Raw genomic sequence first — 20,826 nt, forward strand, 5'->3', positions numbered from 1 at the left:
CTCCAACTCTTTCCCCCTTCCCCTCCCCATGGTCCTACATTAGGTTTCTCCTGTTCTCCTGTTAGACCTATGAGTGCAAACATATGGTATCTGTCCTTCTCAGCCTCACTTATTTCGCTTAGCATGACACCCTTGAGGTCCATCCACTTTGCTACAAATGGCCAGATTTCATTCTTTCTCATTGCCATGTAATACTCCATTGTGTGTGTGTATATATATATATATATATATATATATATATATATATATACCACATCTTCTTGATCCATTCATCAGTTGATGGACATTTAGGCTCTTTCCATGTTTTGGCTATTGTTGACAGTGCTGCTATGAACATTGGGGTACATGTGCTCCTATGCCTCAGCACTTCTGTATCCCTTGGGTAAATCCCTAGCAGTGCTATTGCTGTGTCATAGAGGAGTTCTATTGATAGTTTTTTGAGGAACCTCTATACTGTTTTCCAGAGCAGCTGTACCAGTTTACATTCCCACCAACAGTGGGACGGTGCCCATTTCTCCACATCCTCACCAGCATCTATAGTCTCTTGATTTGTTCATTCTAGCCATTCTTACTGGCGTGAGGTGGTATCTCAGTGTGGTTTTGATTTGTGTTTCCCTGATGGTGAGTGACGCTGAGCATCGTTTCATGGGCCTGTTGGCCATCTGGATGTCCTCTTTGGAGAAGTGTCTGTTTATGTCTTCTGCCCACTTCTTCAATGGATTATTCATTTTTCGGGTGTGAAGTTTGGTGAGTTCCTTGTAGATTTTGGATACTAGCCCTTTATCTGCTATGTCATTTACAACTATTTTTTCCCATTCTGTTGGTTGCCTATTAGTTTTCTTGACTGTCTCCTTTACAGTGCAGAAGGTTTTTATCTTGATGAGGTCCCAAGAGTTCATTTTTGCTTTCATTTCCCTTGCCTTTGGAGATGTGTCAAGTAGGAAATTGCTGTGGTTGAGGTCAAGGAGGCTGTTTCCTACTTTCTCCTTGAGGGTTTTGATTGTTTCGATGGTTTCCTGTCTCACATTCAGGTCCTTCAGCCATTTTGAGTTTATTGTTGTGTATGGTGTAAGAAAGTGGTCTAGTTTCATTCTTCTGCATGTTGCTGTCCAGTTCTCCCAGCACCACCTGCTAAAGAGGCTGTTTTTTTTCCCATTGGATACTCTTTCCTGCTTTGTCAAAAATTAATTGGCCGTACATTTGTGGGCCCAGTTCTGGGTTCTCTATTCTATTCCATTGGTCTATGTGTCTGTTTTTGTGCCAAGAAAGCAATTTATTAAACTCTAGAAATTGTTTCCTTTGCTCTAATAAAGCCTAAATGCACTAATCTTTAAGGTTGTAGCATGTTTTATAAATGCACTTTTTTAATGTTTTATTTATTTTTATTTTTTAAAATGGTTTTGTATTTATTTTTGAGAGATGGAGAGAGACAGCACGAGCAGTGGAGGGTCAGAGAGAGAGGGAGATACAGAATCTGAAGCAGGTTCCAGGCTCTGAGCTAGCTGTCAGCACAGAGCCCGATGCAGGGCTTGAACCCATGAACCCAGAGATCATGATCTGAGCCAAAGTCAGACGCTTAACCGACTGAGCTACCCAGGTGCCCCTAAATGCACTGATTTGCTGTGACTAGAATGACTGGCACAATGACATACTGTAAAATGGGAACATTAAGCTGTTTGATATTTACTGAACATCTATTATGTGATTAATACCAATAGCTACAGGATGTTGGATCTGCTCTTAAGTAACTAACTATATTCTAAGGGGGACTGTCAAACAACTCTAGGGCTAATTCTGCTATAATGTAGAATGTGGAAACACATAGAATAGAAATATAAGGAAAATAATATGGCGACACAAGAAAATTTCATAAGGAGGATCTGAAAAGGCTGCAAGGGAGTATCTGAAATGAGTCTTAAAGGGTAAATAGAATTTCAAGAGGGAAGAGAAAGGTATCCTTGCTACTTCATGTCATAGGAAACAAACAACAATGCTGAAACAAGATAGTGTATGACATAATATAAATATGAGAAAGGTGGTTATGTGTTTGGAGTAAAGAGGGCATGAAGACTAAGGAATTTTGGCTTTACTCTATATGCCAATATTTCCAAAAGTATGTTCCATAGAATCTAACCAAAATCCTCCATTAAACAGCCCAATAATTTGGGAAATTCTGCATATCACAGCCTACTATTGGAACTGAAAGAGTAATATACCAGCATGTTAAAGTCCACGAGAAGTCCTGTGTTGGGAGACAATTCTCATAGTTTTCTTGTTTTCTGCACATGTTGCACGCAGAGGACCTGACTGCCTTTGTTGTGGATGATTTTCTCAAGGATATTTGTATAGCTTTAGAAGACAGAGATAGGCCCCCTCCAAAGCAAAGAGCATGCATGCTTACTACCTTATAGAAGATCTGAGTTTCCCAAAGCTTGGAGAAATTCTCCCGTAATGCAAACTACTGGCCTTCTTTGCATTGTCCTGTAGGAAGTGGGGCTTGGGGAAACAGTGTAAAAAGTGCTTTGGAGATACTTTAGAGACTGTGGTTGCTGTAAGTAATAATGTCCTGGGGTGTCTCTGTGGTTCAGTTGGTCAAGCGTCAGACTTCGGCTCAGGTCATGATCTCACTGCTAGTGAGTTCAAAGCCCATGTTGGGCTCTGTGCTGACAGCTCAAAGCCTAGAGCCTGCTTTGAATTTTGTGTCTCCCTCTCTCTCTGCCCCCTCCCTCACTCATGCTGTCTCTGTGTCCCTCTCAAAAATAAGTAAACATTAAAAAAATACAAAATAAATAACGTCCTTTAACTGTGGCCCAGGAATATCATTTCTTCTGCCAATATCTATGAAACCATGGCAGGTTAACTTACCAGCACAATTGTAAGTAGAGTAAAACCCTCAGATCCTTCATAGTTTATGATACACTGAAGTAAAAAATAAAATTTAATTTTATTTACCTTAAAGGTTCCCAAATTTAATTTTCCCCAATGATTCTTACTAATACTCTCTTGAAAAACCTCTAGAAACTGTACAGGGATAGAATACTATATGGATGGTAAGTGAACCAACTATTTGAAATGCTACTGGATTAGTTCAAATGAAAGATGTCATCCTGTCCCCTAACAGGGGACAAAAAAGCTGAAAAACTCTTATGAAGTTCATAGTCCAGGGGTATAGTCTCACAAAACCTAACCATAGGACCGTAAGAATGTACCCATTCCCCTCACCACCACATTACTAAAGCTCTTTACCACAGCTCATTTTAACCAGAACATCATGTATGGCTATGAAGAAAAAAATTACAAGGCATATCAAAAGTCAAAAGAACAAAACACAATTTGAAGACACAGAGCAAGTATTATAACTAGAAATGGCCAGGATGGTGGAATTATCAGACAGGGCATTTTTAAAATCTGATTAGTATGCTAATAACTAATTGATAAATTAGACAGCATGTAAAAACATTTGGGCAATGTAAGCAGAGAGATGGAAATCATAAGAAAGAACCAAAAAGAAATGAGAGAGATGAAAAACACTTAACAGAAAGGAAAATGTCTTTGATGAGTTTATTAGTACAATAGACATGGCTAAGGAAAAAAATTTCTAAACTAGAGGATATATGAACAGAATCCTTGAGAACTGAAAAGCAGAGAATAAAAACTAAAAAGAACAGAACAGAATAACCAAGGACTATAGGTCAACTACTAAAAAAGATGTAACATACACATAATGGGAATACCAGAAGAAGAACAAGAAAGAAAGGAACAGAAGAAATATTTAAAACAGTAATGATTGAGAATTTCTCCAAATTATGGGAATGCAAACTTGTGCAGCCACTCTGGAAGACGGTATGGAGGTTCCTAAAAAAGTTAAAAATAGAACTACTTTATGACCCAGGAATTGGCACTACTGTCATCTGAGGGATACAGGTGTGCTGTTTCAAAGGGGCACATGCACCCCCAATGTTTATAGCAGCACTACTGACAATAGCCAAAGTATGGAAAGAGTCCACATTTCCATCGACAGATGAATGGATAAAGAATATGTGATAAACACACACACACACACACACACACACACACACACACACACAGAGTAGAGTATTACTTGGCAATTAGAAAGAATGAAATCTTGCCATTTGCAACAATGTGGATTGAACTGGAGGGTATTGTGCTAAGTGAAATAAGTCAGAGAAAGACAAATATATGACTTCACTCATTATGTACAACTTCAGGTACAAAACAGATGAACATAAGGAAGGGAAGCAAAAATAATATAAAAGCAAGGAGGGAGACAAAAATAAGAAACTCTTAAATAGGGAACAAACTGAGGGTTGTTGGAAGGGCTGTTGGTGGGAGGATGGACTAAATGGGTAAAAGGCATTAAGGAAGACACTTATTGAGATGAGCACTGGGTGTTATACACAGGGGAAGAACCATTGGAATCTATACTGAAATCATTATTACACGATATGCTAACTAACTTGGATATAAATTATAAATAAACAAATAAGAATTTCCCCAAATTAACATCAGACTCCATATCATAGATCCAGGAAGCTACAAGAACATCAAGAAGAATAAATGCCAATAAAACTATGGGGCGCATGGGTGGCTCAGTCGGTTGAACGTCCGACTTCAGCTCAGGTCATGATCTCAAGGTTCGTGGGTTCGAGCCCCATATCGGGCTCTGTGCTGACAGCTAGCTCAGAGCCTGGAGCCTGCTTCAGATTCTGTACCTCCCTCTCTCTTGAACCTCCCCTGCTTGCGCTCTCACTCTCTCAAAAAAAAAAAAAACATAAAAAAAACTATACCCAGGCATATCATTTTTAAAGTACAGAAAGTCAAAGATAAAGAAAAAAACTCTGAAAGAACCAAGATGAATAAAACATCTTATCTATAGAGGAAGAGAGGCAAGAATCACATCCAACTTCTCTTTAGGAACCATGCAAGCAAGAAGAGAGTGGAGGGAAATATTTAAAATGTGAAGAGAAAAAAAACACCATCAACTTATAATTCTGCAGCCTGAAAAATTATTCCTCAAAAGTGAAGGAGAAATAAAGACTGACTCAGACAAAACTTGAGGGAATTTATGCAAGAAATGTTAAAAGTTCTTTAGAGCCAAAGAAAATAAGAAAAGTCAGAAACTTGGATCCATATAAACTAAGAGTTAGCACTGAAGAAGAAATAAGTGAAAATAAAATAAAAATTTTTCTCTTTTTTTAAGGTTTTATCTTTAAGTAATCTCTACACCCAATGTGGGGCTTGAATTCACAACCCCAAGATCAAGAATCACATGCCCCACTGACTGAGCCAGCCAGGCACCCCTATTTTATTATACTAAATTTATCTAAGAGATAAGTCTGTTCAAAACAATACCAACCATGTAGTCAATTGTGTGTGAGTTTATATATGTTTAAATATAAAGGAAATAAATGACAGAAATGATACAGGGATGGGAGAGAGAAGTTAGGAATTTTTTATTTAATTTTAAGTTACTCATAGTACCCATGAAGTGGCAGAGTGTTATTTGAAAGTGAACTTGGATTAGCTGTAAAGATATATTGCAAACTCTAGAGCAAGTACTAAAAAGGCAAACAAAAACAAAAGCACAATTGTAATATTATGTTAAGAAAGGAGATAAAATGGAATCACATAAAATGTCCAACTACACAAAAGGCGGAAAAAGAATGGAAGATAAAAATAGGAAGAAAGAATAAGGACAACAAATAGGAAACAATAATGAATATGGTAGACATTAATCCAAATATATAAATAATCCACCTATATAAATAATATGAATACCAATGGTCTAAATACACCAATTAAAAGAATTTGTCAGAGTGGTTCATAAAACAAGACCCATGTATATGCTGACTATAAGAAACCCACTTTAAATACAGAGACACATATAGATTAAATATATGGATAATATATAGATTAAAAGGATGGAGAAAAATATACCATACTAATACTAATCAAAAGAAAGCAGGAATAACTGTATTAATGTTAGATAGGGAAGATTTAAAAATAAGGAAAATTATTAGGGATTAAGGGGTCAATTCTCCAAGAAGACACAATAATCTTTAATGTGTACACGCCTGACAACAGAGTGTCAAACTATATGAGGTAAATCCTAATAGAATTACAACAAAAAATAGATGAATCTACTATCAGAGTTGGAGACTTCAACATCCCTCCTCAATACCCAGTGGACAGATCCACAAGGCAAAAAATCAGTAGAACATAACTGAACTCAATAACCCCATCAATCAACTGGATATAATTGACATCTATAGACTACTTCATCCAAAAAAGCAAAATATACATTTTTCTCAAGCTCACATGGAACATTCACCAAGACAGACCACATTCTGGGCTATAAGACACATCTAAACAAATTTATTTATTTATTTATTTAATAGTTTATTGTCAAGTTGGTTTCCATATAACACCCAGTGCTTTTCCCCACAAGTGCCCCCCTTCTATGACCATCACCCCCTTCCTCCCTCCCCCTCACCCTTCAGTCCTGGTTCATTTTCAGTATTCAGTAGTCTCTCATGGTTTGTGTCCCTCTCCCCAACTCTCTTTCCCCCTTCCCCTCCCTGTGGCCTCTGTTAGGTTTCTCCTGCTAAACAAATTTAAAGGACGGAAATCATACAATGTTTGCACTCAGGCAATAATGTAATCAAACTAAAATCAATAAGAGAAAAGAACTAGAAAATCCCCAAATATATGAAAATTAAATGATATATTTCTAATTAACACATGGTCAAAGAAAAAAGTCTCAAGAAAAAATTAAAAATATTTTAAACTAAGGGTATCTGGATGGCTCAGTCGGTTAAGTGTCCAAATCTTGGTTTCGCCTCAGGTCATGATCTGAGCACAGAGCCTATATGGGATTCTCTATCCCTCTCTCTCTCCCCCTTCCCTGCTTGTGCTGTCTCCGTCTCTCTCAAATAAATAAATAAACTTTAAAAAATATTTTGAACTAAACAAAAATGGAAATACAACTTATTAAAATCTGAGAGATAGAGCAAAAACAATGGTTAGAAGGAAATTTATAACATAGAATGTATAATGAGAAAAAATATCTAGAATCAATAAAATACAAAACCAAAATAAAGGAGCAAATTAAATCCAAACTTAGAAGAAGAAAATAGATAATAAGAATTAGACCAGAAATCAATGAAATTCAAAATAGTCAATAGGGAAAAATCAATGAAACCAAAAGCTTATTCTGTGAAAAGATCAAAGAAATATATAAGTGTCTGGCCAAATTAAGAGAAAAGAGAGGGCACCTGGGTGGCTCAGTCAGTTAAGCATCTGACTTTGGCTCAGGTCATGATCTCCTAGTTTGTGAGTTCAAGGACCGCATCTGGTAAGTTTGTGCCCCACTTCGGCTAAAAAGAAAAAAATATATATATGCCCCACTTCAGGTAAGCCCTACTCATCTCTCTCTCTCTCCCTCTTTCTCACCTCGCTCACTTGCACTCTCTCTCTCCTCCCTGCACGAAAAGAAAAAAAGAGAGCAGACACAAAATATTAATATCAGATTTTTAGAGACTATTATTAAGGATCCTATGGACATTAAAACGATAGTAAAAAAATATGAACAACAAATTCGATAACCTTTATGTAATGGACCAGTTCTTTGAAAGACATAATTTGCCAAAACACACACAAAAAATAAACAATACGAATAGGCTCATACCTATTAAAGAAATGGAATCAATAATAGAGAACACCAGGTTCAGAGGAGTTCAGTGGTGAATTCTACCAAACATATAAAGAAGAAATTATACCAATTTCTACAATCTCTTTCAGAAGATAAAACAGAAGGGATACATGCAATTCAATCTACAAGGCCAGCATTATCCTCATACACAAAGCAGACCAAAACATTATAAGAAAAGCACAGAGCAATGTCTCTCATGAACATAGATACAAGAACTCTAAGCAAAATATGAACAAATTAAATCAGTAATATACAAAAAGAATTATACAGCACAGCCAAGGGGATTTAATCCAAGTATGCAAGGGTGGTTCAATATTAAAAAATTAATTAATACAAAGAAGCAACAAGTATTGGTGAGGATTTTGAGAGAAAGGAACCCTCTCGCACTGTTAATGGGAGTGCAAACTGGTGCAGCCACTGTGAAAAACAGTATGGAGATTCCTCAAAAAGTTAAAAATAGAACTACTCTGTGATCCAGTAATTGAACTACTAGGCATTTACCCCTTAAAATACAAAAATACCAATTCAAAGGGACACATGTACTCCTATGTCTATAGCAGCATTATTTACAATAGCCAAGTGATGGAAGCCACCCGAGTATCTAACTGATAGACAACTGGATAAAGAAGATGTGATATATATATATTCATTGGAATATTATTCAGCCATAAAAATAATGAAATCTTGTCACTTGCAATGACATGGATAGAGTGAGAGAGCATAATGTAAGTGAAATAAGTCAGCCAGAGAAAGACAAATATCACATGATTTCTCTCATATGTGGAATTTAAGAAACAAATGAGCAAAGGCAAAAAGAGAGAGACAAACCAAGAAACAGACTCGTAACTATAGAACAAAGTGATGGTTACGAGAGGCGTGGCGGGTGTGGGGGATGGGGGGAGTAAGTGATGGGAATTAAGGAGTGGACTTGTCATAAGCACTAGGTGTTGTATGGAATTGCTGAATCACTATATTGCACACCTGAAACTAATATAATACTTTATGTTAACTATATTGCAATTAAAATAAAATAAAAAATGAATTAATGCAATTTATAATAACAAATGGCTAAAAAGAAACACATGATCTTATCGATACAGGAAACACAAAATCCAGATTATTCATGATAAAATCTCTCAGTAAACTTAGATTAGAGGGAACCTTCCTCAACTTGATAAAAATGACTCCAAAAAGCCTACAAATAACATTCTACTTAATGACGAGAAACTCAAAGCTTTCCTAGTAAGATTAGGTACAAGAATGGCCTTTGTAACCAATCCTTTTCAACAGCATCCTAGAAGTTCAAACTAATGCAATAATGCAATAAGATAAAAGAGGAAATAAAAGGCATATAGATTGGAAAGGAAGGAAAAAACTGTCTTTGTTTATGGATGACAGGATCATCTATATAGAAGATCCTAAAGAATTGACCAAAATAACTCCTGTAACTAATAATCGATTACAGCAAGGTTGCAGATTACAGTTTAATATACAAAAGTCAACCGCTTTCACATATACCAGCAATGAACAAGAGAAATTTGACATAAAAAACAATACAGGGTGCCTGGGTGGCTCAGTCAGTTAGATGCCTGGCTTCAGCTCAAGTAATGATCTCAGTTTGTGGGCTTGATCCCCGTATGGGGCTCTGTGCTGACAACTCTGAACCTGGAGCCTGCTTTGGATTCTATGTCCTCCTCCCTCTGGCTCTCCCTGGCTTATGCTCTTTCTCTCTCTCAAAAATAAAATAAATATTAAAACAAATTAAAGGGACACCTGGGTGGCTCAGTTGGTTGAACATCTGACTTTGGCTAAGGTCATGATCTCACAAATTGCAGGTTCGAGCCCTACATCAGGCTTGCTGCTGTCAGTGCAGAACCCGCTTTGGATCTTCTGTCTCTCTCTCTCTGACCCACTTGCACTCTTTCTCTCTCTCAAAAATAAATAAAACAGGGGCACCTGGGTGGCTCAGTTGGTTGAGCATCCAACTTTGGCTCAGATCATGATCTCATAGTTCGTGAGTTTGAGCCCCACATTGGAACCTGTGCTGACAGCTCAGAACCTGGAGCTTGCTTTGAATTTTGTGTCTCCCTCTCTCTCTGCCCCTTCCCCACTCGCACTGTCTTTCTCTCACAAATAAATGAAAACATTTAATAATTTTTTTAAAAATAAGACATTAAAAAATACCACTTATATTAGCATCCCCCAATGAAATATTTAAGTATAAATCTAACAAAATATGTACAAGATCAATATGAGGAAAACTACAAAACTCTGATGAAAGAAATCAAAGAATTAGCAAAATGGAGAGCTATTTCATGTTCATGGATAGGAAGACTCAATATTGTCAAGATGTCTTCCCAACTTCATCTATAAATTCAATACAGTCTCAGTCAAAATGCCAGTAAGTAATTTTGTGGATATTGACAAAGTGATTCCAATGTTTACATGGAGATGAAAAAGACTCAGAATAACCAACACAATGTTGGAGAACAAAGTTAGAAGACTGTCACTACTTAGCTTCAAGCTACAATAATCAAGAAAGTGTGGTATTGGCCAAAAAGCACATAAATCAATGGCACAGAACAGAGAGCCCAGAAACAGAACCACATAAAACTGATCATTGACAAAACAGAAAGGCAGTTACATGGAGAAAAGGACAGTCTTTTCAACAAATGGTGTTAAAACAACTGGATGTCCATGAGCAAGATAAATAATCTACCTAATCTAAACATGGACTTTATGCTTTTCACAAAAATTAATTCAAAATGGATCGAAGACCTAAATGTAAAAGGAAAAAATATGAATCTCTTAGAAGTAAGAAAAAACCTAGATGACCATGGATATAGTGATAATTTCTTAGATACAATACAAAGGCATTATCCATGATGGAAATAACTCATAAATTGTACTTCATTAAAATTAAAAACTTCTGGTGGAAAACAGTCAAAAGAGTGAGTTGACGCACAGATTGGGAGAAAAAATTTGCAACACACACATCTGATAAATGACTGTTCTCTAAGATATACAAAGAACTCTTAAAATTCAACATTAAGAGAACAAATGAGCTGATTAAAAAATGGGCCAAGGTGCATTGGGATGGCTTGGTCATTTCAGCTTCCAACTCTCAATTTTAGCTCAGGTCTTGATCTCATGGTCATGAATTGAAGCCCCACATTGGGCTCCGCATTGTTCGTGAAGCCTACTTTAAGAAAAACTGAGCCAAAGACCTTATCAAAAAAGATGTATGAATGGCAAATAAACATTTGAAAAGATGCTCTACATGATATGTCATCAGGGAAATGCAAATGAAAATAGTAAGATACCACTATACAACTGTTAGAATGGCCAAAATGCAGAACACTTGACAATGTCAAATACTGATGACTATGTGGAGCAATGGAGACTCTCATTTATTGCTATTAGAAATGAAAAATGATGCAGCCACTTTGAAAGACTGGCAGTTTCTTACAAAACTAACATGCTCTTACCATATGATCCAGCAATCACATTCTTTGATATTTACCCAAAAGAGCTGAAAACTTAATGTCTGTATAAAAATCTGCACATGGATGTTTTCAGGAGCTTTATTCATAATTGCTAAAACCTGGAGGCAATTAAGATGTCTTTCAATACATGAATGAAGAAACTTTTGTATATCCAGGCAATAGGATATTATTCAGCACTACAGAGAAATTAACTATCAAGCCATGAAAAGACATGGAGAAATCTTAAATACATATTACTAGGTAAAAGAAGTCAATCTGAAAAGTTTATGTATTGTATGATTCTAATGATAAGACATTCTGGAAAAGGCAAAATATGGAAATGGTAAAAATATCAGTGGTTACCAAGGGATGGGGGAGGGATGAATTGGCAGAGTATGGAGGATTATTAGGGCAGTGAAAATATTCTTTATAATACCATACTGATAGATACATATCATTATACATATGTCTAAGCCATAGAATGTACAAGACCAAGAGTGAATCCTGATGTAAACTATGTACTTTGGGTGTTTATGATGTGTCAGTGCAGGTTTATCAACTATAACAAATGTACTACTCTGGAGGGGAATGTTGATAATTGGAGAGGCTATACATGTGTGAGGGCAGGGGGTATATGGGAAATCTCCATATCTGCCCCTCACTTCTTCTGTGAACCTTTAGCTGCTCTTAGAAAAAAAAAGTCTTGGGGCACCTGGGTGGCTCAGTTGGTTGGGCGTCTGACTTCGGCTCAGGTCATGATCTCATGGCTTGTGAGATCAAGCACCACATCAGGCTCTGTGCTAACAGCTCAGAGACTGGAGCTTGCTTCAGATTCTGTGTCCCTCTCTAGCTCTGCCCCTCCTGCACTCATGCTCTGTTTCTCTCTCTCTCAAGAATAAATGAAACATTAAAGGAAAAAATTTTTAAGTCTTAATTTTAAAAAGTACAGGTGCTGGAATGCCTGGGTGGCTCAGTGGGTTAAGCGTCCAACTCTTGGTTTTGGCTCAGGTCATGATTTCAGGGTTCATGGAATAGAGCCCTATGTTGGGCTGTGTGCTGACAGTGTGGAGCTTGCTTGGGATTCCCCCCGCCCCTTTCTCTCTTGGCCCCTCCCCCCCAACTCTCTTGCTTGCTCTATTTCAAAATAAATATTTAAAACTTCCTGTGGCCAAGGGAAGATGGAGGAGTAGGGGGATCTTGAGCTCACTTGTCCCATGGACACATTAAGGCAGCCACTACATGTATTGCAAATTAATTCTGAAAATGACCTGAAGACTAGCAGAACACATCTTCCACAGCTAGTCACACATAGAAGACCACATCAAAAAGGGTAGGAGGAATGGAGATGTGGTTGGAAACAAAGCCCCCAGTACAACTGACCACAAATAGAAGACACATCACAAGCATAGAGGAGCAAGACAATTAATCAGATCCCACACCAGGTACCCCTGGCCCTGGAGGCCTGCACTGGGAAGATGAGTTTCCATACATCTTGCTTTGAAAATAAGTGGGGCTTAATTCCTGGAGAGCAAGAAGGAAATAGGAAAAGGAAAACAAATCCCTGTCCTCAAAGAGTCAGTACACTAAATAACTTAGCCTGAAATTCAGAAGCAGTAGTTTGAAAAGTACCTGTCGTATACATGAAGGAAATTTATTCACCAATTTTAGGACATGTGTTAGAGGGGCAGGGATCTGCAGACTTCTCCGGGAACAAAAGTGTTGGCAGGCACCCTTTATCTTTGCCCATCCCTAGCCTACACACTCAGACACTTGTGGAAGCCAGTTCATACACTCTCCATCTACCCTGTTAGTACCACATGTTTGGCTCTAGCATTCTTCTGTAAACCTGCCCCACTCAACACACACAGCTCAGCAGGTGCCCCTGCAAAGTGGCTCCTGCCCCACCGCACTTGGCAGGCAGCCCTAGTTAGAACTTGGCACCCCTCAAAACTGAATCCTGCCCTGGGGTGGGGGGATAACCCCATACAACAGCATGCCTGCAGTTCCTAAAGGTGGGCCTCTTAGCTGACTGCCAGCACCTGCATTACCCTTCCTTGCATCTGCAACTATTGCAGCACCTAGCTGTAAACAACCAGGTTTAGGGCCAGACCCAACCACCAATAAGCCCACGAGGGCTACAGCAGGGCCTCTCAACAGTGTAGGAAGCAAACCCTGCCCAGTGCACCTGCAGTAGGTGAAACAGGTCACTGAAGCCAGTTGGGGTCACTGGCCACTACTATCAAGACCAGGAAAAAGAAAATGACCAGAAGATGTAAGTGACCTACCCACAAAGAAACAAACACAGAGAAGTAGACAAGATGAAGAGACAGAGGAATGTGTCCCAAATAAAAGAAGAAGCCAAAATCACAGAAAAAGAGCTAAACAAAATGGGCATAAGCAATATGCAGATAAAGAGTTCAAAGTAATGGTCATAAAAGTACTCACTGGACTTAAGAAGGTAGATGAACTCAGAGAGAACTTCAAAAAAGAGAACAAACTTATCGAAAAGAACCAGACAAAGCTGAAGAACACAATAACTGAATTAAAATCTACATTACAGGGAACAAACAGCAGACTGGGAGACACAGGAGAATGGATCAGCAATCTGAAAAACAGGATAACAGAAAGCAACAAAGCTGAACAGCATAAAGATAAAGAATAATAAAAAAGAAAAGAGAACAGCTTGGGGTACCTGGCTGACTCAGTTGCAAGAGCATGCAACCCTTGATCTCAAGGTCATGAGTTCAAGCCCCATGGTGTTTTACTTAAAAATGTTTTTTTAAAAAAAGAGAGAGCAGCATAAGAGACCTCTATGATATCATCAAGTGTAATAATATTTGCATTACAAGATCCCAGAAGGAGAAGAAAGAAGGGAGCAGAAAAAAATTATTTGAAGAAAAAATAGCTGAAAACTTCTCTTATATAGGGAAGGAAACCAATATTCGGGTCCAGAAAGCACAGAAAGCCCAAAACAAAATGAATCCAAGTAGGTCTACACAAAAACACCTAATAATTAAGATGGCAGAAATTAATAATAGAGAATTTTAAAAGCAGCAAAAGGAAACAGTTACATACTAGGGAAATCCAATAAGGCTACCAGCTGATTTTTTTTCAGAGAGACTTTGCAGGCCAGTAGGGAGAGTGACATGATATATTCAAAGTGCTGAAAGAAAAAAACCCCAGCAACCAAAAATACTCTACAGGGCAGGGCTATCAACAGAATTAAAGAGCAGATTAAAAGTTTCCAAGACAAAAAAAAAGTTAAAGAAATCCATCACTACTAAACCAAACTTAGAGTAAATGATAAGGGCATTCTTTATTTTATTTTTTAAAAGTTTATTTATTTTAAGAGAGAGAGAGAGAGAGAGAGAGAGAGAGAGAGAGGGAGGGAGAGAGAGAGGGAGAGAGAGAGAACGAGAACAGGGGGGCGGGCAGAGAGAGAGGGACAGAGAAAGAATCCCAAGCAGGCTCTGCACTGCCAGCGCAGAGCCCAATTCAGGGGTCAAACTCAAAAACAGTGAGATCATGAAGGGGCATTCTTTAAGTAGAAAAAGGTCAAAACTAGAAGAAAATTATAAAATGAGGAAATTTCAAAGGTGAAAGCAAAAATGCAGTAAAGGCAGTAGATTAATCACTTATAAAGCCAGCATGGAAGTTAAAACACAAAAGAAGTAAAATCAATTATAGCTACAAAAATTAGTCAAGAGATACACAAAATCTTAAAAAAAAAAAAAGATAACACAGGCTGTCATAGTCCAACCACAAGGAAAGAGAAGAAAGAAAATAAAGAACAGAGAAGAACTACAAAAACAACCAGAAAAAAAATGGCACTAAGTACATACCTATCAGTAATTACTCTAACTGAACTAAATGCTCTAATCAAAAAACATATCGTGGAGCACTTGGGTGGCTCAGTCGGTTAAGCATCTGACTCTTTAAAAAAATTTTTTTCTTTATGGGGTGCCTGGGTGGTTCAGTCGGTTGAGTGTCCGCTTCGGCTCAGGTCATGATCTCACAGTTTGTGGGTTCGAGCCCCACATCAGGCTCTGTGCTGACAGCTAGCTCATGAGCCTGAAGCCTATCTTCAGATTCTGTGTCTCCCTCTCTCTCTGACCCTCCTCTGCTCACGTTCTCTCTCTCTCTCAAAATAATTTTAAAAAAATTGTTTTCCCCTTTAATGTTTATTTACTTTTGAGAAAGACAGAGCATGAGCAAGGGAGGGGACATAGAATCTGAAGCAGGCTCCAGGCTCTGAACTATCAGCACAGAGGCCAACGCAGGGCTCAAACCCTTGAAACCTTGAATCTGATCATGATCTGAGCCTAAGTCAGACGCTTAACCAACTGAGCCACCCAGGTGCCCCAAGTGTCTGACTCCTGATTTTGGCTGAGGTCAGGATCTCAGGATTGTGATATCCAGCCCTGCCTTTGGGCTCTGTGCTGGGTGGGGAGCCTGTTTAAGATTCTCTCTCCTCCTCTCCCTCTTCCCCTCCCCCATTTGTGTGTGCTCTCTTGTGCTCTCTCTCTCAAAAACAAATATGGTGACTGAATGGATAAAAAACAAGAACGATCTCTGTGCTACCTATAAGAGACTCATTTCAGACTGAAGGAAACATACATACTGAAAGTGAAGGAATGGAAAATGTATTCTATGAAAATGGAGACAGGCAATATAGCCAGGTATACTTATATCAGACAAAACAGACAAAGCAGAAGACTGTAGCAAGACACAAAGAAGGGCATTACATAATGATAAAGGGATAAATTTAACAAGAGAATATAACTATTGTAAATACATACCCAACATAGGAGCACCTAAACAAATGAGACAAATAACAGATATAAAGGGAGATATTGACAATAATGCCATAATAGTCATAATAATAGAGACTTTAACATCCCCACTGACATCAATGGGTAGATCATTGAGACAAAAAAATCAATAAAAAAATAGTGGGTTTGATTAACACATTAGACTAGATGGACTTAACAGATATATGTAGGATACTCTATCCAAAAAACCCAGCTGAATATACATTCTTTTCAAGTGCACATGGAACATTATCCTAGATAGATCATAACTTAGGTTATAAAACAAATCTCAAAATTTAAGACGATTGGAATCATATCAGGCATCTTTTCTTTTTTTGTGTGTGTGGTGATTCAAAAGTTTTTATTTATTTATTTATTTTTTAATAGTTTATTGTCAAATTGGTTCCCATACAACACCCAGTGCTCTTCCCCACAAATGGCCTCCTCCGTCACCACCACCTCTTTCCCCCCCTCCTCCTTCCCCTTCAACCCTTGGTTCCTTTTCAGTATTCAATAGTCTCTCAAGTTTTCTGTCCCTCTCTCTCCCCAACTCTTTTTCCCCCTTCCCCTCCCCCTGGTCCCCCATTAGGTCTCTCCTGTTCCCCTGTTAGACCTATGAGTGCAAACATATGGTATCTGTGTCCTTCTCTGCCTGACTTATTTCGCTTAGCATGACACCCTCAAGGTCCATCCACTTTGCTACAAATGGCCATATGTCATTCTTTCTCATTGCCATGTAATGCTCCATTGTATACATATACCATCTCTTCTTGATCCATTCATCAGGTGATGGACATTTAGGCTCTTTCCATGATTTGGCTATTGTTGGCATTGCTGCTATGAACATCGGGGTACATGTGCCCCTATGCATCAGCACTTCTGTATCCCTTGGGTAAATCTCTAGCAGTGCTATTGCTGGCTCATAAGGGAATTCTATGGATAGTTTTTTGAGGAACCTCCACACTGTTTTCCAGAGCGGCTGCACCAGTTTACATTCCCACCAACAGTAGGAGGGTGTCAGGCATCTTTTCAATCATGATGCAATGAAACTAGAAATCAATTACAAGAAAAAAACTAGAAAAAATACAAACACATGGGGCCTAAAACAACCACTGGGTCAACAAATCAAAAAGAAAATTAAAAAATACATGGAGACAATAAAAATGGAAAAATAACAGTCCAAAATCTTTGGGACACTGCAAAAGCAGTCCTAAGACCTATATGTGAGACATGAAACCACATATGTAAAAGAAAACATACACAGTAATCTCCTGGACATTGGCCATACCAACATATTGATATATATGTCTCCTCAAGCAAAGGAAATTAAATAAAAAATAAACTATTGGGACTATACCAAAATAAAAAGTTTTGATAGTGAAAGAAATCATCAACAGAACAAAAAGGCAACCTAACTGAACAGAAGATATTTGCAAATGATATAACTGATAAGGGGATAATATCCAAAATATATAAAGAACTTACATAACACTAAAAAACCTTCAAACAATCCAATTAAAAAATGGGCAGAGAACCTGAATAGATATTTTTCCAAAGAATACATACAGGTGGCCAATAGACATATGAAAGATGCTCCATATCGCTAATCATCACAGAAATGCAAACCAAAACCAGAGTGAGATACTACCTCACACCTGTCAGAATGGCTGGAATCAAAAAGACAAGAAATGACAAGTGTTGGCAAAGATGTGAAGACAAGGGTCCCTTGTGCACTTTTGGTAGGACATGTAGATTTGTGCAACCACTTTAGAAAACAGTATGGAGGTGCCTCAAAAAATTAATAATGGAAATCTCATATGATCCAAGAATTGCACTACTGAATATTTATCCATAGAACATAAAAACATTAATTAGAAAAGATATTTGCATTCCTATTTATTGCAGAGATATTTATAATAGCCAAAAATATAGGAAGCAACCCACATGTCCATCGATAGATGAATGGATATAAAAGATAAAACTTGGGGCGCCTCGGTGGCTCAGTCGGTTATGCTCTGACTTCGGCTCAGGTCAGATCTCACAGTTTGTGATTTTGATCCCCGTGTGAGGCTCTGCGCTGACAGCTCAGAGCCTGGGGCCTGCTTCAGATTCTGTGTCTCCCTCTCTCTGCTCCTCCCCTGCTCGTGCTCTGTCTCTCTCTGTCTCACTAAAGTAAATAAATGTTGAAAAAAAAAAAGATATGACATGTATGTACATATGTATACATACACACACATATACACACACTAAATTATTACTCAGCCATGAAAAAGAATGAAATTTTGTCATTTGTAATAACATGGTCGGAACTGGAGGGTATTATGCTAAGTGAAAAAAGTCAGACAGAGAAGGATAAATACCACATGACTTCACTTATATGTGGAACCTAGAAACCACCAACAAACAAACAAAAACAGACTCAGAAATACAGAGAACAGGGGCGCCTGGGTGGCTCAGTCAGTTAAGTATCCAACTTTGGCTCAGGTCATGACCTCACAGTTCATGGATTCGAGCTCCACATCAGGCTCTGTGCTGACAGCTCACAGCCTGGAGCCTGCTTCAGATTCTGTGTCTCCCTCTCTCTCTGCCACTCCCACCCTTGCACTCTGTCTCTCTCTCTCTCTCTCTCAAAAACAAACATTGAATTTTTTTTTAAAAAAAGAAATACAGAGAACAAACTGGTAGTTGCCAGAGGGAAGGGAGGATGGGAAAAATAGGTGAAGAAGATTAAGAGGAACAAATTTCCAGTTACAAAATAAATGTTACAGAAATGAAAATTAGAGCATAGTCAATAATATTGTAATAACATTGTGTGGTGATGGATGAATACCCTTATCATGCTGAGCACTGAGTATGAATGGTATTGTGAAATCACTGTTGTATAACTGAAAGCAATACAGCATTGTATATACAGTGTACTTAGACAATAAAGAATATATAAATAAAAGTTCTTGTGGCCATTGAGAAAGATATATTCTACTTTATCTATAACTTATCCCTACTTAATAAAATAAGCCAAAGATCTTACCATCTGAAATACATCAGAGCCTTCATCAAAATCCACCATGGCAAAAAATATCCTGTTGGTAAATGCATTGGAGTATCGCCAGGAGTTTGCCAAGATCTGGAATTCTTCATCAGCTTGCCTACATACAATCAGATTTGTGAAGTTAACATGTAAAACATTTTTAAAAGCAATCTAGATTATCAGCAGTAAAACAAAGCCAAAGAAGCAATAGCAGTTTTTCCAAAGGGGGGAAATATTTTAAGAGAGTAAGAGAGAGGAGAGGGAAAGGGAGAAGGAGAGGGAAGGAGAGGGAGGAAGGGAGGGAGGGAGGGAGGGAGGGAGAGGGAGAGGGAGAGAGAGAGAGAGAGAGAGAGAGAGAAACACACAGTAGTAAGGCTCAGCTGTCAGAGTTAGGACAAACCTTGGGGAAAATTGCCATTGTTTTGGCATGAAAGAAGGTTTATCCTAAGTGCTGGGGATATCAACAGAAAGTTGACTCAGCTTCATATTTTGTGCCTGCTTCTTATTTCAAAGCTCTTTAAGTAGTCACTGGAAAAATACAGCTAATTGTACAATATTTTTAGTACTCTAAATCACTTAAGTATTTAAAGACAAGGTTCAAGTATTTCCAGAGAAAGTTGACTATAATAGTAATCCATTTTATAAACCTAATGTATAACATGCTATTTAGTAAATAAAAATACAAAGAAATTATTAGGGTGAAAGACAAGAAGAATCTAGGGAATTGAGATTAATTGAAACCTCAAGTCATATTTGACTCTTCTCTTATTGCCCAAATGCTTTCAGTTTTCAAGACCTGATAATTCTTCATTTGTGATTATCTTTTAACTCAATCCTTTTGCACTGACTTTCATTACTATCAGCTAAAGTCAGATCCTTAATATCAGACATTAGAATATTAAAATAATGACTCTAGTTTCTCCTTCTCCAATCCTTCTTACATTGCAATATACATCAGTCTTCCTAAATCACTACTCTCCTGAAATTCCTACTCTTCTTGGAAACCACGGTTGCTTTTCTACTACCTTAGAACAGTCTCTAAGCTTTCAATGGTCATTCAAGGTTCTTTATCATCTAGTTCTAATAAGTCTTCTAACTTTTATGTAGCCTTACTATTAATCAATCTAAAACAGGTTATTTCTAACCAAAATATCCTACTTCTATCTAAATCTGATCCATCTGTCTAGCCCTAATACAAATCCCTTCTTCTTCTGGCCAATCTTCCTATTATAAGTCCTTCCTGAAATCTTATAGTCTTTATTGTGTACATAATCCATTTGCTACTTAATTATAAATTGCTTATATTGCCAGCTAACGTTTTACTTTTGGAATTCATTTCCCCAGCCACATTATAGAGATAAGGTATCTTACACTTCTCATCCTGATAGCACCAAATATATAGTATTATACACATTGCTGTTAGTTTTTATTTTTGAATGAGTTTAGGAAAATGTGAGCTAATATTAAATTTGGTATTATAGAAGGTAAGATACTAATAAACACTTAGCTTAATAAGAATGCCATTAATTTACATTTAATACAGAATTATGAAGGAGTTTGTTTTTGTTCTCTGATATTTTTATATACTACTGATTGCTGAGTGAAATGATTGATTTACAAGTGATTTTAGGGGTGCCAGGGTGGCTCAGTCAATTGGGCATCTGACTTCAGCTCAGGTCATGATCTTGTGGCTCATGGGTTCGAGCCCCATGTCGGGCTCTGTGCTGACAGTTCAGAGCCTGAAGCCTGCTTCAGATTCTGTCTCCCTCT

At 37.8% G+C, this 20,826-nt stretch overlaps 1 protein-coding gene across 2 annotated transcripts in view; it reads right to left on the bottom strand.

The window, feature by feature from the left end:
- The window catches only part of MAGT1 (magnesium transporter 1), a 62,587-nt gene that overhangs the window by 27,171 nt on the left and 14,590 nt on the right, over positions 1-20,826 (bottom strand). For both annotated transcript variants that reach the window (XM_029930619.1, XM_029930618.1), the window contains exon 3: positions 19,057-19,174. In XM_029930619.1, coding sequence (XP_029786479.1) covers positions 19,057-19,174 — 118 coding nt within the window. The remainder of the gene's footprint in view (positions 1-19,056; positions 19,175-20,826) is intronic.

This window comes from Suricata suricatta, chromosome X (assembly GCF_006229205.1).
Source record: "Suricata suricatta isolate VVHF042 chromosome X, meerkat_22Aug2017_6uvM2_HiC, whole genome shotgun sequence".
Classification (NCBI taxonomy): domain Eukaryota; kingdom Metazoa; phylum Chordata; class Mammalia; order Carnivora; family Herpestidae; genus Suricata; species Suricata suricatta.